This window comes from Xiphophorus couchianus, chromosome 21 (genome assembly GCF_001444195.1).
Source record: "Xiphophorus couchianus chromosome 21, X_couchianus-1.0, whole genome shotgun sequence".
NCBI lineage: Eukaryota > Metazoa > Chordata > Actinopteri > Cyprinodontiformes > Poeciliidae > Xiphophorus > Xiphophorus couchianus.
The window spans coordinates 927,760-952,243 of NC_040248.1; the positions used below are offsets into that span (position 1 = coordinate 927,760).

At 45.2% G+C, this 24,484-nt stretch overlaps 1 protein-coding gene and 1 long non-coding RNA gene across 11 annotated transcripts; one reads left to right on the forward strand and one right to left on the reverse strand.

Annotated features, from left to right (window-relative positions):
• Positions 1-110: 110 nt before the first annotated feature.
• Positions 111-22,695, reverse strand: unm_hu7910 (un-named hu7910). 10 transcript variants are annotated; one of them, XM_028004402.1, is made up of 28 exons: positions 20,108-20,333; positions 19,978-20,034; positions 16,756-16,935; positions 16,612-16,656; positions 15,128-15,196; positions 12,390-12,431; positions 12,284-12,313; positions 11,418-11,456; positions 6,258-6,344; positions 6,062-6,097; positions 5,144-5,188; positions 5,044-5,073; positions 4,940-4,972; positions 4,832-4,867; positions 4,360-4,407; positions 4,201-4,281; positions 4,033-4,071; positions 3,875-3,960; positions 3,687-3,773; positions 3,467-3,617; positions 2,935-3,071; positions 2,753-2,851; positions 2,561-2,650; positions 1,498-1,635; positions 1,272-1,407; positions 1,103-1,194; positions 771-904; positions 111-692 (listed from the first exon to the last, which is right to left on the reverse strand). In XM_028004402.1, exons 1-28 carry the CDS (start codon positions 20,199-20,201, stop codon positions 542-544), a joined length of 2,292 nt encoding a protein of 763 aa, XP_027860203.1. In that variant the 5' UTR covers positions 20,202-20,333; the 3' UTR covers positions 111-541. The 10 variants fall into 10 exon arrangements, with proteins under 10 accessions (XP_027860203.1, XP_027860201.1, XP_027860205.1 ...); XM_028004400.1 differs by having other exon boundaries at positions 11,418-11,462; XM_028004404.1 differs by lacking the exon at positions 16,612-16,656 and having other exon boundaries at positions 11,418-11,462.
• Positions 10,842-13,518, forward strand: LOC114136487 (uncharacterized). The gene is made up of 3 exons (XR_003593816.1): positions 10,842-10,990; positions 11,439-11,591; positions 13,431-13,518. It is a non-coding gene; the product is annotated as an uncharacterized LOC114136487 (long non-coding RNA).
• Positions 22,696-24,484: the final 1,789 nt, after the last annotated feature.

Below are 24,484 nucleotides of genomic sequence, written 5' to 3' on the forward strand. Positions count from 1 at the left end.
AGAGTAAATAAAATTATTGCCTTTAAGGAAATCTGAGGAAACTTGAGAAGCAAAAGGAGAATAAATTATTTTTACTGCCTTCCAGTAAAACATCAGAACCAGACGCTAAATTTTCCCTTTTTTCATTTTTTATTATTTTATATAAATATTAATCATCTTTTAACATCTTGTATTACAAAGTAAATGTGCAAAAAAAATTCAAAACCAAACAAAGCTGATCAAGAGCAGAGAGGCAGAGCATGATGCAGGCTTTTATTGTGAAGGTCCAGAGTTTCCTGCAGCTGTAGTGTTTCAATAATTCACAGACAGGGATGAAGAGTAGGAGGTGGTTCTGGTTCATTATTAAAGGAAGTGAATGGATCCATGATCACCACGGAACACCAGAACCCGACCCGATCAGAACCGGGCTCACAAAGTACCGCGCCGTCCGGCTTAACGTTCAGTCAGTAGTTTAAAACATTCATCAGTCTGAGTCCATCAGTCAGGTCTCTGCTTCCACGACTCAAACCGTGGGGTCCACAGAACTGGGTCAGAACCGGTCCTAAATGGGGCTGAGCGTCTGGCGCTGGTACTGGCTCAGCTCCGGGTGCCACACGTCCACGATGAAGATCAGGCGGTAGCTGTCGGCCTCCTGCCACACCTCGTGCTCAAAGGAGTCGTCGAAGATCAGGACCTTCCCCTCCTCCCACTCCCTGCCAACAGGAAGTGGACGGTGATGTCACAGGAAGTGGTTTAAACTTTGCTCAGCGGTTCCAGCAGCAGAAGCTCACCTGGTCTGGTCTGTGCAGCGGATCCTGCAGCCCGACGCCGGGATGACGAGGCCCAGGTGCATCCGCAGCCTGCAGTTGGTGGGTCCGGTGTGAGGCCAGACGTGAGTCCCAGGCTGCATCACCGAGAACTTTATCTAGGCCGGCGGCGACAGGAAGTCAGGAGGGACAAAACACGGACAGGAAGTCAGGAGGGACAAAACACGGACAGGAAGTCAGGAAAAGGTAAAGAAAACTGTTTTAACTCTGAGATTATTAGCAGCAAAGCTATAAGACACCAAACAGGACGATTGGTTGGAGGGAACAGAGGGGAGGTTCTGGTTCTGGTCGGGTACCTGTCCTCTCTTGCAGCCCGTCGCTTCAGGGAACCGCTCCATCAGGGCGCAGGTCTTCGGGACGCCCTGGCAGGCGTTTCCAACCCGTTTCCCTGGAGACACGGATCAACATCAGTTAGCCGAGGTCCGACCGGCAGTTCTAGGTCGGTTCTGGTTACCGGGTCAGCACCTTGCTGCCACAGTGTGTACTGGCCCCACTCTCCTTTCTCCCTCAGGTTCTCCTCCTCAGGAAGGAAGCGGCCCCGGCTGCGGTCCATCACCGCCAGCGCTTCGTCCCGGATCGTCTTCCAGTTCCGCTCCAGCATCTGGACAGACGGGCGTCCCGATCAGAACCGGCCCTGAGCGGAGCAGAACCGGCCCTGAGCGGTCCAGGATGCGTCGTCACGGCGACGTACCCGGACCAGGTCGGCGTATCCCGTCTCCTGCGGCGTCCACCAGGGCTGAGCCTTCAGTCCCTCCACGTTGTAGAGCGAGCGCTGCCACACGGAGGCGAAGTGCCCTCGTTGGTGACCCCGCTCGTACCACAGGTAGGCCTGCAGACAGACCGGGTCGTTCAGTCAGAACCAGCACATCCAGAACCAACAGAGGGCGGGACCAGAGGAACCAATCCTGACTCCAGATTGGACCAAACCAGCCCGACTGCTTTCAGGTCAACCAAACTTTAAACTTTTCATTCGGTTCTGACCCAGTTCACGTGTTCATGTCCCTTTAACCCTATCCATGGATGAATGAATGAATGAATGAGAAAGCGCCACCTTGTGGCCCGCTCACAGAACTTTATACATCCAATCTTTACAATCCAGAGAAAAATAAATTATCCAAAAAACACAAAATATTAAATACAATCCAGATATAAAATAATAAAGAATCAAAATAAAATTAAATAATATTTTAATAAAATCCAAATAGATTCCAGTGCAAACTAATAATCCCAATAACATCCAACAAATTGTAAATGAAATTAAATAAATTCCAAATAGATTCTAAATAATATATTTTTGGGGATTTTAGATCATCTTTGAAACTCCCTTAAATATCAATAAAAACTTTTCTAAAACACATCAAACATTAATAAACATAAATAATGACGTTTATTTCAGTAGGAAGGAAAACCTGAGAAAATAACTGGAGTGAAAATGTGCAGATTGTTATGGAGGAAACGCCGCCATCTGGTGGACAAACATGGAAATGACATCATTTAAAGAAACGCAGCAGAAATGTTTAAAGTTTTAAAGGAACAAATGTGACTTTTTTTTTTTTTTTTTTACACTTTAGGCTAATTTAATAAAATTTATGTTAAATAAGTGAAAACATGAGCAACACTCATTCAGTACAAGAGAAAATGTTCCTCGGTTCTGAAAATGCGGATCTGTTGATGAAGCAGTTTTAACTAATAACTGATGGGTTTAATATTTCCTGATTAATAACTGATATTGATCTGATTTTCCAGTCACTCACGCTGTCGTCTCCGACTCGCTGCAGAGCGTCTCCCAGGTGGAAGTAAAACCTGCCGTCATCGGTTCCCGGCTCGCCGGACTCCAAGCCTTCCTGCATAAACAGGGTGGGGAGGGGCGATGATCATTCCTCATCAATAATCAATAATCAGTAATCAGTAATGCAGTGAGGCTGGACTAAAGCTGCCTGACCCACCCTGAGGTACGGGATGCTCTCTGCGATCTTGTTTTCCGCCTTCAGGATGAAGCCGTAGTGAACCTTGGCAAACCCGTTGCTAGGGGCAACGGCAAGGACCTGGTGGGCGGGGCAAACGACACGCAGCCAATCAGCAGGGAGCTTAAAACCCGAAACACGAACGTCTGAGCGAACTGACGCACCTCTTCGTAAACCTTCTTAGCTCCCTTGTTGTCGCCTAGCAACAGGTGGGCGACGCCCAGGTCGTTCCTCAGGCCGACGTCGTCGGGGAAAACGTCGACGAGTTTCTGCAGCGTCGCCAGCGACCCCCGCATCCGACCTGGGAGCAACGCAACATGAACTTTGACCCCAGGGTCAGACCTCCACATGCAGATCAAAGTGGACTGAAATTCATTTTGTCTCGGTGACAAGAAGATATTCTACTTCCTGTTCCTGGTGACAAGAAGAGATTCTACTTCCTGTTCCTGGTGACAAGAAGAGATTCTACTTCCTGTTCCTGGTGACAAGAAGAGATTCCACTTCCTGATCCTGATTTTAACATTTGAACAAAACAAAACCATATAAAATCCCAAACTACAAAAACAAATCCCCCAAAATAAAAAATACAAATAAAATTGAAAAATATCCTAATAAAATGTAAAAATCCAACCCGGATTGGATTGGATCCGGGTCTGACCCGGTCCCGGTGCGACCCGGTTGTGTCGGTGTTGTTACCCAGGAACTGCTGCCTCTCGGCCCGTCTCTTCAGCGCCACCCTCAGCAGGTCAGAGGTCACGTCGGGCAGCTCTGCGGCCTCTCCGTACGTGCTGATGGCGCTCTGCAGCAGGTCGTTGCTGCGCAGCTTCTCCGCCAGGTCGTCCTGCACCTGCCGGGACGACACCGTGTTACGGACCAGAACCGGACCCGGCGCTGCACCGCCCCTCCTGGACCCTACCTGGGCCTTCCCGTAGCGAGCGCGCGGGCTCAGAGGATGCTGCTGGACCAGAGAATCAAACGCCTTCAGGGCCAGGTCCAGGTTCCCCTGAGGAAGAGGAAGAGGAAGGTCAGCTGAGCGTGGGTCAGCCAGAGGAAGAGGAAGGTCAGCCAGAGGAAGAGGAAATGTCTCCCGGTCGTTTCCTCTACCTTCTTCCTCAGCCTCTCCGCCGCATCAATCTCTGATTTGATGCTTTTATCGACCTTGTTCAGCAGTTTGGGTTTCTTCTTCTTCACTGGAGGACCAACAGAACAATAGAGGAGATGAAATAAAACCACAGAAGAAGATTTAATGTTTTTATTTTTACCTTTTTCCTTCTGCTCCTCGGCCGCTTTCTCTGCTGCTCCTGACCCACAGAACCAAACCAGAGGTTAAAGGTCAAACAAACAAACTGGACTTCATTCTAACAGTAGAGCTGGTCATGGTCGGCTGGGTGGCTCCGTGCAAAAGTCTTAAACCAGCAGCGAGGTCTCACCATCGGCTGCCTGCCTGCTCTCTGTAGGTCGGGTTGACCCAGTTTGGGGTTCTGGTTCTGCTTTAGGAGGCTTGTCTGCTTCTGTAAATCAGAAATTGTCACTGACTGAACTGAAACAACAAACAGATTATTTTATTATTAATGTCGATTTTTTCCCACCTGGTTCCTGGGAGAGTTTGGAGCTGGTCTGGTACCGACCCGATTCCCCTGCAGAACAGCAGGACCCATTATTACAGCTTCACGTATGGAAATGTGAAAATAAATAAATGAGCAAATTAAACAAATATTTAAAGTAAAATAGAAATTAAAAATACAATAAATAAAAATTACAAATGAAATTAAAACAAATTAATTTAAATAGATTGGAGCTAAAAATATGTAAAGTAAAAATATTTCACCTCTTCATTTCTATGAAAAAGTAAAAATTATTTTATAATTATTAAATAAAATGGTTGAATTTCTTAAATAATTGTATTATTTAATATAAATTAAATAAAAGTGCATCCAGGTGTTTGTGACTTCAGGCTCAGCTGATTTAGTTTCTCATCGTTTATGAGACAGTTGACCACTAGGGGGCGGCAAACACACATCAGTTTAACTGCGACCAGAACCAGAACCGGGTCGGACCCACCTTCAGTCTCCTCCGGCTGGCTCTCCTCCACCAGAACTGGACCAGGAAACATAGAAGGTCAGAATCAGAACCACTGAATGATCAGCAGCAGGTGGGGGAGGGGCTCACCTCCTGTGGTGTCGATGGATCCGGGCTCCTCCTCTGGAACAAACACAGACTGATTAGAACCTGACAGGACCGGGTCTGGCTCTGGCTCTGGTTCTGGTACTGACCGTAGCGCTGTCCGGGTTCTGTCGGGTCGTCTGCAGAACAAACAGCAGGTTCATAAAGATCCACAGACTCTGGACAGGAAACAGGAAGCTGCTCACTCACCTGGAACAAAATGGCTGTCGTCCAGCGGCGGCAGAGGGACGGCAGCTGCAGAGGAAACAACAACGGTCAGACTGCGGATCGAACCGGATCTCTGGTCCGGCCCGGTTCTGGAAGAGGTCCGATACATGCAGCTGAGCCGGTAATGGGCCGGCTGATTCAGAGACGGACTGGATCACAGGCGGGAGGAGAAGAAGAAGAAAGGAGGAAGTGTGTCCTAAAGACAGCTAATATGAAGCTAAGCAGTGCTAACGAATTAGCCAGAGAGGCTAACGGTGGAAAAAGCTGCTTTAAAACAACATGGAAACGTTTTGATCTGCAGCGCAGAGCGGATCAATGGAGGATCTTACATGCAGTGGTAGCCATGCTGCCGCTAATGGGCTAATGCCCTACTAGCAGTGCTAATGTTTTATTTACTACTGTAGCTCTTTTATTTTGAAGGCAATTGGTGGTCTTAACTTCCCCTAAATTACCTTTACTAAAATGTTAGCATCCTCACAACACATGGTGGGTCTGAACATGATTAAATTTAAAACTTTAGCATTAGCTTCAGCTAAACACCATGCATGTCTAACCTATTAGCATTCGTTTCTGCTAATACAATGTAGCTATAGGGCATTAGCATTAGCTTCAGCGTACCATGTGTGTTGAGCGCTGTAGCATTAGGTTTTACTAAATACAATGTGTGCATAGAGCTTTGCCACAGTGGAGCTAATGTTCATGCTGCTAACTGTTAGCAAAGCCCAGCACTGCTGTGGTGCATCACCACTAAAAGCCCCAGTATAATCTGGTAAATGTTAGCAGTAGAACCTGGTTCTGTTTAGCATTCTTTCCACCGGTTCTGAGTCACAGCTGGACCAGCGCCAGGCGCTAACTGAGTTAGTCATCCCTCACATGCAGCAGCCGCTCAGCGGAACCAACCTTGGATTTCAGACTCCACATCCTGAGATCCAGGGACTGCAGCAGACACACAGCGTTACCGTCGTCATGCCAACAGGCAGCAGGTGAGTCATAAACATGAGACATTTCAGCTAAATAATCCTGATTGTTGGGCAGATTTCAGGTTTGATCCTCTGACCCTGCTGCTGCAGAGAGAGGACAGGTGTCCATGTCCCACCTGATGTCTCCTCGGCTCCAGGACCGTCCTCCTCCGGTTCTGGAGCTCTCTGGGTCGGCGTTTCCACCTCAGGCTTACTGGTCTTTTCTAACAACAAAAACACATCAGCAGCTTGTTTATTCTGCGATCAGAGTCACTTAAATCCTCTTTGGTTCTGATTCTGACGCTCAGGTTGAACTCTCATCTGATTGGCTGACCAGTCCAGAGCAGAGGTGTACCTAATAAAGTGGCCACTAACATCCTGCTAAATGATCCCATCAGACCTCACCTGTTCTCTCCTCAGGTGATCCCCCCCCCCTTCAGTGCCGGCGCTGCTCACAGCCCTGCTGGCAACCGAATGACCCAGGCAGCTGGTACCGCTTCAGAACCACCCAGGCAGCTGGTTCTCCATCAGAACCACCCAGGCAGCTGGTACCGCTTCAGAACCACCCAGGCAGCTGGTTCTCCATCAGAACAGTCCAGGCAGCTGGTAGCCCTTCAGAATCCAACCCCAGAGCAGAACCTTAAAGATCATTTGATGCAGCCGGCAGCCATCAGACCCATTAAAACCCACTGAGGTTTGGGTGTGAATACTTGAGACCTGTGAGCAGCGCCCCCTTCAGGTTGGTTATCAAACAATGGGAATCGATAAATTCTGCAATTTAATCTTTATTACAAGAAAAAAAAAACTCTTTCTTGGTGTTATTTTTATAACTGTTAGCAGCTGATTAGAAAAGCTCAAATAATACCTGACCTTTGACCCCAAATCTCTGTTGGCGAAATGGAAGAAGTTCAAACCATCTCCTCCAGCCATCATATCCCCTACTCCAACATCGTTCTAACCGTACTGCCAGACAGAGGCTTAAAGAGGAGCGGCCAAAACAAAGGAGCTGGATTAGCAGATGTGATGATGTCATCCAGGATATGTGGAGTGTTGTCTCTGATGCCTGGATATTAAGCGTTTAGCATGTCGGGGAAGTCTCCATTCAGAGGGAAATTCAGATTAGGTGCAAGACTGACTGCTACTGGAGATCCTTCCAGCCCACAGCAACGTTTCCTTTTGGGAAAAGTGTTGTAGAATTTAAATAAATGGAAAAAGGAGCTTCAACTGAAGCCAAAACATTTTCTCTGTTTTATTAAAGTACAGACAGGAAATACATGAAAGCAGAAGAGAAACCTGCAGAGTGTCTGACTGATGTGGTTTACAGGCAGCCGTCACCAGGAGGAACCCAGAGGATCATGAACTGAACTCCAAACATTTCACTACAAACTCAAAACATCCAAGAATAAAATGAATGAAATAAAACAGAAATGAACTTAAACCAAAGCAATCCTAACAAACAACCACACAGAAACATGAGGTCATATCTTTATATTAAATGTATTATAATAAAGTTTCTACCTGTGGTATGTTCTAGTTTCAGTGCTTCTACATACAGAGTTAAGATGCTTTTTATTGATTGTTTAAAGACAAGAAACTGACAAAAGTTGCCATAATTACAAGTTGAATGTTTGTGAACCAGCAGAAAGGAGCTGGAGCTCCTGATGCAGAGCAGAGTCTGTTTTTATAGCGCCCCCTGCTGGTCCCCCGTGTAAACAATCATTTACACAACAGCAATATTCAAATGTAGCTGGTGTCTGCACTCGGCCCTCATGTCTGTTTTATACAGAGGTGGACAAACTTCTGCTAATAGAGGAGCTAATCTTTAGCTTAGCATTTAGCTAACTTTGAAAACATTAATTTATTTGGTGTTTTGTAAACTCAGTTGAATAAAGTTCAACATCTGTGTTGAAGTTCTTGTTATTGACAGTTGAGCAATTTTAGCATTAGCTTCCGCTACATACTGTGTTAGTGTAGTGCCTTAGCGCTCCACTACTGCTTTAGGGTTAGCACAGCTAACTTTTTAGTTAGCAGTTCCTACCACTGGTTTTATGCAACATTTTTTAGAGGTACAACACTTTGTTGCAACCGTGGGTCAACTTTTTCAGAAGTTGGGGATGTTTCCCAACATCTTTGAGATCCAAAGATTCAACTTTTATTTTCTTTGGTAATTAACACATCAAAATCTTTCATTCTTCAATTGGCCCAAACTGGGATCAGAACAGCAATCTGGGAAGGTCTGTAAAGTTTTTAGGAAAAAAACCCTGAATTTAATAAAATTTTATATTTGTTATCACTTTTATGATTATCCCCATTGATCATCCAAAACATGCAACTATGAAGAAAAATAAAGTGGCTAGGAGTATCTACATGGAGCACCAGCTGATACAAACCAAACACCAGAGTGGGGCTGACGGTAGAACGGTTGACTGGGTTTGAATCCCGACCTGGGGACCTTTCTGTACGTCTCCATGTGGATGGGGAGCAAGACTGACTGCTACTGGAGATCCTGCTAGTAGCAGTCAGAGTATCTGGGGGTACTCTCCAGATACCTGGAGGTACTCTGGCTCCCACGGTACGCCAGGTTCTCTGAAATATGTTTATTCCAAGTTTCCTTTAGCGCTACGTGTCCATGATTGGGTGTTCAATAACAGGTGACTTGTCTAAAGTGACAGCCCAATGACATTTTGAAATCTTCATTTATCTGTCAAAATAAAAGTATCTGATTCAACTTGCTAAAAGTTGGAGACAGAGGAGGACTGGTGTCATCCCTTGTACTAACCAGTGTAATACTGTACTGCTGAAGTGTTGATCCATAGCTGCTTTGCTGAGACGCACTAGGTGGCAAACATTGTACCTCTTGTGGCACATAAAAGTCAGTGCCAAGGGTTTTCTTGCATTTCAGGTTCACCAGTTTATTCAACTCTGACAAGACAATTAATGCACAAAACCCAATAACTCCCAAGTACACACAACAGTATTTACACAGACTCAGCCACAGCGGTCAAAAACTTACGTCCTTTTGGGTTCAATGCCTGCCTACCACCTGTCACCCCTCGGCTCGTATATTTGGGCCTACAGCCCATCTATAGAGACCAAACAGAATTTGGCTCCAATATCCCAACAGGTACAACACCTGCATGTGTCCAAACAAACCCAACCCAGATAAACCTGGTTTTTAAACCAGGAGTTCATCCGTTTCCCTGGACTATAGAGTTGGAGCATCGTCCATTCATCAGTCAGTTTTTAGTCCCATCAGCAGCCATCTTGTCCCTCCTGATGGCTGCTGGAGCTAAAGCTTGGGAAGCATTGTACTTCCTCTCTGGAAGGTCTCGTCTCTTCATGTCGTTCTTTGTGGCATTTAGTTGCTTCTCCTTGGCCAACCTCTCTGCCTCCATCTTCTCCTGGAGGGCCTTCTCTCCAGCCAGCCGCTGTCTCTCCATCAGTTCCTTCTCTCTGGATAGCCTTTGTTTCTCCAACTTGTCCCTCTCCTGCTTCTCTCTTTCCTTCATCATCTGTTCCCTCTCCTTCCTCACTGCCAGGTCTTTCTCTGATCTCTCCTTCTCCTGAGCCCATCTAGCTCTTTCTCTAGCAATCCTCTGTCTCTCTTCCTTCTCTTTAGTTGCTCTGTCTATCTTTTCCTTTTCAGATTTTTCTTTGGCCATTCTTTCCCTTTCTCTAGCAATCCTCTCCAGTCTTTCTTTTTCGGCCTTGTCCTTGTCCAATTGTTCTTTTTCAGATTTGTCTTTGACAATTTTTTCTTTTTCTAGTTGCTCCTTCTGTTTGGCGATTCTCTCTCTCTCCTTACTAAGTTGTTCCCTCTCTATTCTTTCTTTCTCTGCTTTCTCCTTGGCGACCCTTTCTCTTTGGAGTCTCTCCTTCTCTAATCTTTCCTTTTCTGCTCTTTCTTGGCTTAATCTTTCTCTCTCCTTGATGAGGCGTTCCCTCTCGCTCCTCTCTTTTTCTGCCCTCTGTCGTTCCACCTGTTCCCTCGCTAGTCTCTCCTTCTCCAGTTTTTCCCTCGCTAGTCTCTCCTTCTCCGCCCTTTCCCTCGCTAGTCTCTCCTTCTCCAGTTTTTCCCTCGCTAGTCTCTCCTTCTCCAGTTTTTCCCTCGCTAGTCTCTCCTTCTCCAGTTTTTCCCTCGCTAGTTTCTCCTTCTCCGCCCTTTCCCTCGCTAGTCTCTCCTTCTCCAGTTTTTCCCTCGCTAGTCTCTCCTTCCCCAGTTTTTCTCTCAATAGTCTCTCCTTCTCTGCCTTTTCCTTCTCCAATCTGTCCCTCTCCACCTTTTCCTTCTCTGCCCTTTCCTTCTCCACCTTTTCCTTCTCTGCCCTTTCCTTCTCCACCTTTTCCTTCTCTGCCCTTTCCTTCTCCACCCTTTCCCTCTCCTCCTTTTCCAGTCTCTCCTTCTCCACCCTTTCCCTCTCTGCCTTTTCCTTCTCCACCTTTTCCCTCTCCGCCCTTTCCTTCTCCACCTTTTCTCTCTCCAGTCTCTCCCTCTCCGCCCTTTCCTTCTCCACCTTTTCTCTCTCCAGTCTCTCCCTCTCCGCCCTTTCCCTCTCCACCCTTTGCTCTTCTATCCTCCTCTCTTCCCTCAGTTGCTCCTGAGCTGTTTCCAGGTCCTTCATCTTCTGTGCCCAAGCCTCCTCCCTCTCCTGCTCCTCCTCAGCCAGGAGCGCCCGGATCTCGGCCAGTGCGATCCGAGCGATCCTCTTGGCCTCCATCTTCTCATGGATCAGCCTGAGCTCCTCCCTCAGAGCCGAGCGCAGCTTGACGCCTCGGACCAGAGGACCCGAAGTCTGAGCTGAAAGATTTCGGCCGACCGGTTAGAAAGGATCATCTTCCACAGACACAGCAACGAGGATGTGGGAGACACGTTAGTATTTATGGTTTCAACTGAAAACTAACATGAACTTGAGTGACATCTTTTTGTTTGTTTCACTGACTGGAAACTTAGACATGATACTAAAGGTGCCTGTTGCCATCACTCTATAACCATGCCCATATCACTAAGGACTGTTGCTAAGTGTTCAAACCTTACAGTTAATAAGATATTCAGCTGTTGAAGGAATCATCTCTACTTTGATCTCATCTGCCTAGAAGACACTGTCCCATAACCTTGTCCTTCAGCCCTACCAAACAGTTGACTGGTTCTGTCATGACCTTTAACCTTCTACAGCGTGCAACAATTAGGATCAATTAGTGATGCTAATTATTTCAGGGAAATCATCCATTATAGTTAATGAAAGCCAAGCATCAACATTTTCACACTCTGGTTTCTAGGCAGCAGTGGATTTTAGTACCTTTGGTTTGGTTCGTTTCAGCCTCCTCTGAAGTCTCTCCTGGTGCTGAGAGCAGAAACAACTCGTCAAACTGCTGATCATCTACATTTACTCTCACGCTGAACACAAGCCACCCAACCGTCTCACAGGCGAGCATCAGTGAACCTCTGCATTAGAAACAAGCCCAAACCGAAGGTGAGTGAAAGGCATTCTGGGAGCTAACCATCTTATCTCCAAAGATCAACAACAAATCAAAATGCTAACCGTTCTGCTTTCAGCATGAACAGCTCATGATTAAACATACCGAGCGGCAAAACAACAAAACCATGCGATTCAATGCATGAGAGGAACTCCATGCAGATCAAGAACCATCATGAACATTTCCTGACAGCGATCCATCAAGAAATCAGCTGACGATCAGAATCAGCCACGTTCAGCCCAACTAGCCCCAACTGGTGACCAATCGGCCACGTTCAGCCCAACTGGCCCCAACTGGTGACCAATCAGCCACGTTCAGCCCAACTGGTGACCAGTTGGGTAGAAAATCAAAACTCCTCTCTCTTTGTAACCCATAAACTCACCATAAACTTATTAAGGACCAAAACCCATCAGCAGATTTCGGTGCAGCCATTCATTAATACTGAACTGAACTGAATCCTGTCTTTGTGGCTCAGGAGAAACAAAACAGTCAACTCCAAACTCCAGGATGTTAAATATGGCAAGCCGTTAGACTCACAATGCCTTTTCTACAAACACCTACTAAAACATTGGTTAGTTTACTGTTAAATGGGTAAAAATAAAGCATAAACTGTTGCAGAGGTTGAAGGTGTTTCCAGCTGAATCAGATCCAGCAGACATGGAGCGCTGTTAATAAACTCCATCGTTACCTCTGCGCCTCCCTCTCTTCTTCTCCTCCTCTACGGAGTTCAGAAACAGAAACACGCATCAGGTGAGCGCGGCGCTCCAGACAGACCCAAACCCAGCCAACCGTACCTGTTCTGATCCGCTCAGAGCTTCCTCTGAACCTCCTCTGATCTGAGGGGAGAGAGCTGCGGCTTTAGCTCAGAAAACAGGATGAAACAGCAGCAGATGAAGTTCAGGAAGGTTAAAGGTCACGGGAGGGATATCAACAAGGATGCAGCTGGTTTCAGATTTAATAAACGAGGTTAAACTTATTGGTCATAAAACATGAAGCCCAGTGTAAACACACCAACCATGCAGTTCATAGAAACGTCTGATGATGTCATTCAGGTGTGAGAGACTAAAAAAACCTGCAGATTTCACTGAGACGATGAAGAAAGAGACGTTAACGCCTGAAACTAAACTGATTTAAAGAGACGGATCATGTTCAAGCAGCCAACCAATCAGAACGCAGCAACATGTGCATTGATTTAAAAACAGAAAAACGTTGATTTGATCCTAATGAGCAGAAGATTTTAATGTTAATGCTGTTGACTAAAAAGTATTTCTGATTTGTAGCTTTTTGTTTGTTGCATCTAGTCGTTGCAACACGAAAATAAAGTCTCATAATATGACAATAAAATGAAAATAAACCAAGAATAAAGTCGTAATAAAGTCATTTCATTTTACATGACTTTGGTCACATTAGATCTTGATTATCGAAGTTTTTATCTCATTAAAACCAATTTTTTCTCATAATGTTAAAACTTTTTTTCTGGTAATATTGCCTCTTTATTTTCCTAATATTAAGACTTTACTCTAAAATTATTAAAATTCTAATATTATTGTTATAATTCTTAGCCTGGTCCTAATAGTCTGTTGTACTGAAACAACAAATTGCATACATAATTTTTTTTTATTTAATAACTCAGTAAATAAAATCTGACATAAAATCATGTGACATTCTGAGGTTATTTGACATAAAACTTTTAATTTTAGCTTAAATATTAATTATTTCTCTTTCTAATCAGCTTGTATGAAGATAAAAACTGGTTATAATATTAAAAGTGACCAAATAAAACAGTTTTCATCTCTTCCTCTTCAGTTCTCCTTGTTTGTTGTATTTGTCTCCAGAACCCAGTCCGCCCAGTCTGCCCAGTCCGGTCCTGCAGTGGGAACTGGAGCTCCGACTCAGACCTGTTGGATCTGGTTCTACGCCGTCAGACCGCCTGCTTCCTGTTCTACTGGTTCTGCAGGTCCAGAATGACCCCTTTGACCTCCACATCCTCTGTGGAGGCCTCCTGCCCTTCCTCCTCCTCCTCCTCTTCCTCACCTCGCTGTGCGGGGGGAGAAACTACATCATAAAGGAAGGTGAAGAAGCCATAGATCCAATCAGAGCCCTCCTCTGCTAAAATGTTCAGAACCTCCTCGAGCGACTCGGCGTTGGCGCTACGGCCGCCATCTTTGGTCAGGCCTGACGAGAGAGAGGGAGAGAAAAGGAGGGAGAACGGGATGGAGGGGAAGATGGAGGACTGGAAATAAGGAGGAGATGAAGAAAAGAAAACGGCAGGATGGAGAAAAGGACGACTGGAACGAAACCAGGATGAAAAAATAAAGAAATGATGAATGAGGGAGAAAGATAGAAAGTTAAAGATGATCCAGAAACATCAGGAAAACATTTTCTCTCGTCTCGTCAGCTGAGCCGGTAAAAACAGCGCCCTCTGCTGGTCACAGGCATACTTCACCTTCCTCTGGTCTCACCAGAAACTCCTCCTGATCAGATGCAGCTTCTGGCTACAGAAGAGCTGCAGAGATTCAATCTCAGAACAACTAAACGTCACCGGACCGTAAAACAGTCAGTTCAGCCCGACCGGACTGGACCGGACTGGACCGGACTGGACACACAGAGGAGGAAAAACACGTCACACAATCTGAAACTACACAAAGACACTTCATTTCTGCTCTTACTGCTCTAAAGTTAAGGATGAACGTTTCAGACCGATATTAGCCTAACCTTTGACCTCTGACTCTGCTTCAGTTAAACACCCAGTAATCCTGCATACGGTCACATGACCAAACAGAAACACAAACTGTTCATGTCGGCCCAGCTTCACTGATCAGACTGACGATAACGTTCATTTTGTGCATCCATGTCAAAGGTCAACTTGATTCAAATCTCTTGGAGTTCCACAAGGATCAAAGCTTGGTCCTGTTGCAATAAGCAATAAATCAATCAATCACATGATAATTTAAAACAAGATCAATAATTTCCATTTGCATGATTTATCATTTTTCTCCTCCTACCAAAAACTGGATGATAAAAATCTTCAGCCTGCTGTTTAAACTTTTTCTCAGTGTCCATTTTATTTGTTGTTTCTGTTGTTTTATTTGTCCTGGATGTTTAAAATGTCTCCCAGCTCCAGAGTTAAATTCAAGTTTATACTTTATTGATTGTTGAGAATCTGTTTTTGCATTATTATTATGCCGTTATTACCATTATATTAACTGAAAATAGTTTGAAAACAATATTTTCCTTCTCGGCAGTGATGATGTTATGGGCCTTTGCACCGCCGTGATATCAGTGATAAATTGAATCTTTTTCACCGAGATGCTCATTGATTTTTATCAATAATTGGTGAATCTCCAGTCCAGTCAGCCTCCAACTTTCAAACCTCATCAGCAACGACAGAAACACTGGAGGACGTTCATGCGTGTGAAGGTTCGACCAGCCGGTGCTGTTAGTCTATGAAGGATGAGCTCAGGGGTTAAAGGTCAAACCCAGGGCTTCATGTAAACCACATCAGTCGTCTAGGAAGGAGAAATGGACTTGCCGAGCAGAACTTTGGCGTCCTCCACGTCGAAGTCTCCGTCTCCGTCCGTGTCGTAGGCGGCTAGTTTCCCTGAGGAAGAGGAGTTTCCACAGTGGGATGGAGGTCAGGATGAAGGCTTCCACATTAAATCGGTTAAACAGTTTAACTTCCTGACTGCCAGAAGATCCAAGTTTGTTCAGTTAGCATGTACGCTAACCGCTCAATCTGAGATCAATAAATGATTTAAAGCAGATCATTTACAACCGTCAGGGTGAGGTGGCTATGCTAACTAGCCTTAGCATTCCTGGCAGACTCTGCTATCAGGAAGAAGCTGCAGCATAACAGAGAGAAGGGGGAGGTTGGGAGAAGCACATATACAAGCATGATAGGCAGCACTAAGACCCGCCTCCTGGCTCTGATTGGTTGTTTTATTGATAACAGGTAGAAAACGGTTACAGAGTTTGAACCAAATGAAGCTAAAACTCACTTGTGGAGTTTTGAGTGTATTTACAGAACAAGAAGGTTTTTCTGAGTACATACAATACAGACCAAAAGTTTGGTCACAACTATGTGTCCAAACTTTTGGTCTGTACTGTATTTATATAAATGTTTTCATTTTTGTACAGTTTTGGCTTCATTGCTGCTCCGACTGTCGTTCTTTCAGCATGTCGACTGTTTTGAGTCTCTATACTCCAGTTAACGATTAACCGATGACTAAATCAGCTGATTATTTCAATAATTAATTCATTAATTATTTCAGCCCTAGTTGAATATAAATTCTCTTTTTCATATTTTTCAAGTATAAACAGTTGAAAATCATGAATCATTTTCCACCTGCTGCTCTGTAACAGGCGACATAAATTCAGTTTCTACCTGTGTGAGACGAAGCAGAAGTTCTTCACGTCGCAGTTCGTCTGCACTGGAAACTTTCAGAGTGAAAACTAACTAACTGAAGATGAAACTGACAAGTTTGTGAGTTTATGAAGTTGTGAAGTGAGACTGCAGCTTTCTAAATACAAACATGGATATTTTTACAGTCTGAAACGTTTTTCTCCGTGCGAGATGTGAAGTTTGACTGGCTGGTGATGAAAGACGAAAAACGTTTAAGAGTCATGAGATCAAAGGAGATGAAAGAGCAACACGACGCAGAGAGGAAGGATGTGGTGAGGATGACTGCGGTCATCTGTCAGCCTGAACCTCCAGAGAGACAGCTGCAACCACAGAGTCAGAACCAGGTCACACCGGGCTGAACCGGGTCAAACCGGGCTGAACCGGGCCGTTCAGAACCTGCAGGCTGCAGAGAGGAAGCTGAGGCTTTATTGATGCAGACAGGCTGGAGTAGTCTGTCTCCAGAGCCGCTCAGTTCCTCTTATTTCAGTCAAACTGAACCGCAGTGAGATGTTTCGGTCTGATGGCGGTTCCCTCTTCGTGAGCGCTAAGCTAACCCGCTAACTGAGCCCTGCAGGAACCAGGCTGAGGGAAAACGGGGCAAAACGCTTTCATACCTTGCAGAACTTCAGAAAAGTTCATACGAAACTCCTGCGCCCTCGCTGCATGCAGAGGAAGAGGAGGGGGGATGAAGGCAGAGGAACAGAGCGGTTAGAGAAGTCACAGAGCAGCGGCTCGGCCCCGTGTGGCGGCCATCTTACCTAGGACTCTGTCGTAGTCCACGATGTCAAAGTAGAAGACGGCCACGGAGCTCCAGACACCCAGCAGAGCCACGACCATCAGCCAGGTGAACATGGAGAACCTCGGACCGCCGTCCGCCACGCCGGGTCCGGCTTCGGCCCGCTTCCCGTTCTTATGCTCCACAGGAGCTGGCCGGCCATCTGCACACATCACCAGCAAACAAAATCACAAATCTACTGATTTATCGTCTATAAACCTATAAACGCCTGGGTGGACCTAGCCCCGCCTTCGAGGCGCAGCTCCTCCCCCTCTCAGCTCCTTCAGACTAGCCAGCAGCAATTAGCAAACTGCTGCTGGAGCTGCTGAGCTCATGATAGGAGCTACTGCTCAGAGCAACGCTGGTAAAAACATTAGAGGGTTAATAGTGGGGCCATTCAGAAAGAGCAGGAGCTTCTTAAAGAGACAGAGACCCAATTTCAAGGCGTTAAATTTAGAGTAAAATTTCTTTTAAGTCATATTTTATATACACAGTGATTTTATAACAACTGAAGGTAACATAGTGACTGTATTGTGCTATGAAACGCCACGCTGTGCCGGAAAACACATAAAACCGCCCCTTTAAAATAACAAACATACTTTTCTATGTCATATTTTGACAGATTCTTTGGTTTTTCCTTCTTCTGATGAATCAAGAGATTTTCTCTGAGCTTTAAAGGGAATCAAACCCAAACATCAGAAAAAAAACTTCATTATGAAACATCTTTAATCATTTTCATTAACCTGAGATGTTTTTCTGATTCCCTGCAAACCTCAAAGGTTTGTTTGATAAAAAGGCAGAAAAATTAAAAACTGTTCAGAGAAATCCTCAAACAGAAAAGCGTGGATACCGTAAGATGCTTTCAGGCTATTTGGGAGAATCCAGAAGATGATGATGATGTCATGGCTTTGCAGGCTTCTGATAGGTTAACTAATAACTGTACATCCTGACCCAGAGCAGCCAGACATGCAGAGAGATTCAGACCCAGAACCTCTGGGACCATCTGCTCTGCCTGTAGAGAATCTGAAAACGGAGATTATTCCAGGTCAACGTCAGACTCTCAGTTCAGCAGGAACTTTATTTATCCCAGAGGGAAACCATGATGCTGCGGGCCGGAAGGAGCTCCAGCAGCAGTCAGTCTAGCAGCAGCTCTGGAAAGGCCTCTGACATGCTAACAGCTACATATCCAGGCAGCAGAGATGATATTCCACAGCAACACTCCCTGGATGCCAATCCACCTCCTTTGCTTTTGCAGCACCGCTTTAAAGCTGCAGTATGTCACTTTTATGATAATTATATATATTTTTTACATATTTATTAAAACTATCATATTGTGACAGAAAGACATGAGACAGATAATCTGTGAAAACAAATCTCCCAATGCTAACTAGAAACAACCAATCAGAGGCAGGAGGCGGGTCTTAGCGCTGTCAATCAACTTCCCCCTTGGTCTCTTTTACGCTGCAGCTAGCATAGGATGTTGTGAATGCTCAGTCTAGTTAGCATAGCCTCTGATGACAGCAGATAAACGGTTTTCCTGTAAGATTAAGTTGTTTCTCCACCATTAGCACATTTGGCAGCAAGCACATGGGGTTGATTGATAGCGCTAAGCCCCTCCTCCTGGCTCTGATTCGCTGTTTTTGGTCAAAGTGGTACATTTCTTCAGGCATAGCAGATTATCTTCTGCCTCATAACAACATGGCAACCGTTTAACAAACCTGTAGGAAGGTATTTTTTAAAGCGTTACTGCGGCTTTAAATGTCCAGCTGGACGCTGCAGTCAGACCGACGCGGCCAGCTGGACAGCCAGGCGGTGAACCGAGGCGTTCTCAGTCACCAGCGTTTCTCTGACAGCCTGACTGACTGTTATGGCGAAACGTGTTCAGGGTCATGAGGAGAACTGATGAAGGTCGTTCTGACCCAATCGGGTCGCTGCGATTGATCAGCACAAATGTGAATAATCATTTCCTCCCATTGAAGACGTTCTGGTGCTAAAGATAAGACGGACATTTCAGGATCTAAAATGTTAGTTTTTATCCTTTATTAGACATCTTGGTTTTATTTTTATTGCGTAAAGCAGAACCGGAACCATCCAGTGAGTTCCCCCAAATAAAACGGGTTTGCTTCCTTTACAATAAGGTTCAAACATTAAGCGACCCACATCCTGATCTTAGTGAACAGCATCAACCAGAAACACAGAACAGTTTCAAAAGAATGAGGAAGTAACGGCTTTTCATCAGAAAAGGAAAACATGTAAAAACCTTTGAATGTTTCAGATCTACTGTCACATAATCAATCATCTACATCGGATCAATCGCTTTTCCTGATCAATAATGATTTCCTTCAGAGGTTTGTAATCTGATGAAGTTTAAAATGATTCTTTATCAGAGGAACGCTTTGTAACGAAGGCACTAAAAAGTTTCTTAACTCAGCCACAAAGAGTTTATAACTCAGAGTTTTTATAAACTCAGAGTTTTTATAAACTCGGTTCTGACTGCTGCTCTGACCCGATTGGTTCCTGCTGTGGCTCAGATTCAGGAGCTTCAGAATAAAACCTCAATCTAAACTGGAGTTTAAAAATCATTCCTGACGTTCTGATTGGTTGCTGGTGTCCATATGATCCCGCCCAGTACCAATGGAGACGGTTCTTTGTTCTGGACCAGAACTCAAACAGAACCAGTAGTTTTGGTGGAACTGGAGTCAAACAGAAATCAGATCTGAAAACATGAAGCAGCATTTCCACCTAACTGGACCAACTGGTTCCAGTTTGGCTGTTATTTCCTGTTTCCTGTTTTGGACTGGTTGAAATGCTAACTGGAGGCGGGCTCATGGAGACCAACACCCAATCAGAATGCTTAAAACTCCTGATTCAGTTTCACTTCTGACTGCTGATAAGAACCAGTTGGACTGGTACCAGTGGTTGTTTATCACTGGTTCTTTCTGGTCCACTGAGCAGAACACAGAGAAATAGACCAGAACCGGTCCTCTACTGGACCAGAACCCAAACTGCTCCCAGCAGGACCTGGGTCGGGTTGACGGTCCGGTTGGACCAGGAATAGAGAGAGCAGCTGTTCAGGACCGAAATATCTGCAGCTGATACCAGCAGCTGTCCGTTTGGACTCCTACGGGTCAGAACCAGCACCGGTTCTGACAGGAACCCAGTTAGAAGTAAAAGCAAACCAGAACCAGAACATGCTGAGGCTCACCGGGTTCCCGGGCCGACGCCTCCTCCACCGGACCGACCTGCTCCTCGTTAACGCCTCCTAAACGAGCCCATCAGTCAGACCCAAACCCAACAGAACCAGAACCAGAACCTGCTTCAGCTGCCAGGCCTACCCGTCTCCTGAAACACCTCCTGCTCTTCCTCCTCCTCCTCTTCCTCAGCTTGGATCTCCTCCACAAGAGGCTGGGAGGAGGCGCAGCGCTGCATGGCCCACCAAGCAGAACGGGTCAGACCAGAACAGAACCAGAACCACACAGATATTACTCCAGAACCTCAAAGATTCTCCAGCTACCTGGAGCTCAGAGAGCTGGTGATGAAGAGGGAAAAGCTCCTCCTCTTCCTCCAACAACAGCTCTGAGTTCACAAAGCATCAGAACCGAGCCAGAACCCGGTCTGGAACCTGACCCGGTTTATTATTAGAGCTGACAAAACCCAGAGACGCTCCAGGAGAGCCTGGGATGCCGCAGAGCGACCTTGACTCTGATTCTCCTCCTCTGTCGTCGCTTAGCAACAGAAAACAATAAAAATAAAACCAAATAAAATAAAAAACAGACAAAAGAAAATAAATTTAATTCAAATAAAGAAATGAAAATAAAAATTTTAAACTAAAATCAGATATAAAATAAAGACAAACAAAAGGAAAAGATATTAAATAAAAAAAGAAATAAAGAGACAAATAAAAACTGAAAGAGTCAGAAAGAATTCAGTTCTGCTACAGAACCAGAACATTTTACTGGTTCTGGACTCGACCCAACAGGTCAAAGGTAAAGATCATGGTATTTATGCAACATACAGGAAATTATAACGAGTTGGTTCAAAAACATACATACACCCACAAAACTAAAATATTTCATTATGTAGTTAACCAAGAACTACATCCGGTACCAGCTGGTACCAAACAGTACCAGCTGGTACCAAACAGTACCAGCTGGTACCGGATTTATGTTTGTCAGCAACAGAGCAGAGATGAACTTCAACACCTACAGCCTCAGTAAAAATAACTGAAGCTAAAGACAGAAATCAACCAGCTACACCTACAGCTTCCTGTGTGACCTCTGACCTCCAGCGCTGGGCCTGGTTGGAGCCATGCAGTCTGAGCTGATCACCTGGTCACAGGTGAGATCTGTGAAGTGACAGGATGTTCCCTCATGTAAATGAGCTGCAGCTCAAACACACCCTGCTTGTTTTTAGCTTTTAGCATCGATAGCAGGAGGGAAGGAGGTCAACCTGAGGGGGTCAACCAGAGGAGGTCAACCAGAGGGGGTCAACCTGAGGAGGTCAACCTGAGGAGGTCAACCTGAGGAGGTCAACCTGAGGGGGTCAACCTGAGGAGGTCAACCAGAGGGGGTCAACCAGAGGGGGTCAACCTGAGGAGGTCAACCAGAGGGGGTCAACCAGAGGGGGTCAACCTGAGGAGGTCAACCAGAGGAGGTCAACCAGAGGAGGTCAACCAGAGGGGGTCAACCTGAGGGGGTCAACCAGAGGGGGTCAACCAGAGGAGGTCAACCAGAGGAGGTCAACCAGAGGGGGTCAACCAGAGGGGGTCATCCTAGGAAAAACGGCCCCCCCAAAAACCAATTCCACTCAAAAATACTTTATTTATTTCTCCTATAACCCAAGTATCGTCAGTGAGTTTTTGTGCTAGCAGATCCATATCCAGGGAGCAGAGGTGATGCTCCATCAGCTCTGCTTTTCCACCTCCTTTGCTTTTGCCGCTCCTCCTTAAATCTCTGCCTGCCTGCATGGTTAATATTTCCTGAGTATTGAATTATTTAATGTTTAAAGTGAGCGGGTCAGTGTTTCTGGAAGCACTTCAGACGCAGTGAAGCTTCTCAGAGAGTCACAGGAAACAGAGTCCTAACAAACATGACTGAGGGTCAACAACCTCTCCGGACACGTTAACAGGAACGCATCTGCTTTTTCCTCCATTATTAAAACAACCCGCATCATTACTCAGATTATTAACACAAAGCATCCTTTAAAAAACACACAACATCCAGCAGAGACTGCGAACATCCAGCTTAGCCTCTGTTAGCAGCCTAAACACAGCTGGTAGCGGCGCTAGCTTAGCGCCTAAACTGACTCCATTGGAAACTCTGGTAATTTTAGAAACTCTCCTTATTGGTTAAAATAACAAACAGAAAATGGAAATTATGACTGAAAAACTATAGCATAAAACTCCCAGAAGAATTCGGCGTTACCGGCATCAATACATTTAGATATTTCTATTTATTTTCTGAAGTTTTTCAGCTGTTCTGATCGCTAATTAGAAGGTAGTTTTAGCCTCAAAAACAATAATCTAAACATCTGAAAGAGAGAACTGAAAGCCGAAATAAAGTGATTCATAAGTATATGGACATCATCAGGTTAATATGTTTGTTTTTTTCTGTAATCACTTCAAAAGAAAAAAAAACTTAAAATCTCCAAGTCCTCTAATGGACTTTCGCTTGAAGGCGCGTCTCGAGCGCAGAGTAAAAAAAACAACATAACCAACCTCTTTTACTGTGAGTTTTTGAATTCTTCTTCTGCGCCATTTCTTCCTGAGTTCCCCACTGTTTGCTTCCAGCTGAGCAGCAACAACATACACCTCCAACCCGCCGGAAAGTCCTCTGTGACCGGACTGAGGCTGCGGCTTTTCTGCCTCTCAGTGATGAAATGACCAGTTCCACAAAAATCTCCTCTTCACTGGATTCCAGCAAAGCCGAAGTCCATGGTAACCGTGACTGACTTCGGTCCGGCCAATCAGAGTCCCAGAAATAGCAAGGAGGCGGGTGTTAGGGCGGGTTCTCCTCTGGGCTGACCAATCAGATTGAGAGGCAGCTTCCCAGTGTCGCCTCTTTTCTTTGGAAAGGAGGGAAAACGTGGCAGAAGGAGGAGAGGAGTTTTAAACATCTGTGGCGGAGAATCCTATTAATGATCACACACCGCTGCCTCTATTAAAATATTTTAATTACAAGTAAGGAAAAACAACAACAAATAATAAGAATTCAGCATCAATTTAATTAGAATGTATAAAACCGTATTCTGACCTGAGCGATTCACCGTTGAGTTTTTTTCACGTTTATTAGCCGTTATAAAAATAAGACATCTCATATCTTTATTAAGAGCTTTACTTTAAGTTCATGCTTTCCTCAACTATCTCACGTTACCTTATTGACGTTTAAAGTTAATAAATCAAATAACATACGGACCGGAGAATATTGATTTTAATGCACCGATAAGGAATTTTAACTAAATAAATTTTAAAAATATGCTTTTCCAACACACATAAAATGTTGTACTTACATATTATATCCGCATGAGGGCGCTATTGTAAAATCCCATGTAAGAAAAATCTCAGTCAAATTCTGACTGTTTATTTCACAGGTGTCCAGCTCCACACCTGGAGGGCCGCTGTACTGTCCTGCAACCTTTAGATGAGCCTCTGCTGCAGCACCTGAACAGAATAATGAGGTCATTAAGGTTCTGGAGAACCGGTCCACACCAGGAGGAGGCCATTAAGGTTCTGGAGAACCGGTCCACACCAGGAGGAGGCCATTAAGGTTCTGGAGAACCGGTCCACACCAGGAGGAGGCCATTAAGGTTGGGGGAGAACCGGTCCACACCAGGAGGAGGCCATTAAGGTTCTGGAGAACCGGTCCACACCAGGAGGAGGCCATTAAGGTTGGGGGAGAACCGGTCCACACCAGGAGGAGGCCATTAAGGTTCTGGAGAACCGGTCCACACCAGGAGGAGGCCATTAAGGTTGGGGGAGAACCGGTCCACACCAGGAGGAGGCCATTAAGGTTCTGGAGAACCGGTCCACACCAGGAGGAGGAAATGAAACTGTTTGATTCCAGAGTTTTGTACCTGAGGCTCATCTAAAACCTGCAGGACAGAGACTGGAGTTTGACTGCTCTGCTTTATTTCTTTTTAAAGAAAACAAATGTTATATTATGAGACCAGATAAATAAAAAATGATAATTAATCCATAAATCTGAACTGGTTGTATTTGACAGAATCTGGACCCAGAACCCGGTCTGGGCTCCTTGTGCTTCCTGTTCGGTTCTCTCATTTCCTCTGGACGTTTTCCTACATTTTTATTTGCTGATTTCATGATCAAAATGTTTTTTATGAGTCTCTGTTGAACAGTTCCAACCTTCACATTATTTCTGTCTCCACATGAAAAATGGATGAACAGGTTATCATAATTCATCCATCTTCTAACACCTAATGGGTCAGGAGGAGCTGCTGCCTCTCCAGCGAGAGGCGGGGTCACCTGGACAGGTCACCAATCTGTCGCAGGGAAACACAGAGACACACAGGACACACAGGACACACACACACACACACACACACACACACCTAGGGAGAATTTAGAGAGACCAGTTAACCTGACAGTCATGTTTCTGGACTGTGGGAGGAAACCAGAGAACCGGAGAGAACCCGGTACCATGCACAGGGAGAACATGCCGACTCCATGCAGAAAGACCCCGGTTGGATGCAGCACT

What these genes read in the sequence shown, in the direction of transcription:
- unm_hu7910 (XM_028004400.1), bottom strand. Translation starts at nt 20,201, where the DNA reads ATGCAGCGCTGCGCCTCCTCCCAGCCTCTTGTGGAGGAGATCCAAGCT. An exon ending in GAAGAGAGGGAGGCGCAGAG is followed by an intron (nt 11,463 to 12,283) that starts GTAACGATGGAG and finishes TTCTGCTCTCAG; the next exon opens with CACCAGGAGAGACTTCAGAG. An exon ending in CCAGCCGGAGGAGACTGAAG is followed by an intron (nt 4,408 to 4,831) that starts GTGGGTCCGACC and finishes GCTGTTCTGCAG; the next exon opens with GGGAATCGGGTCGGTACCAG.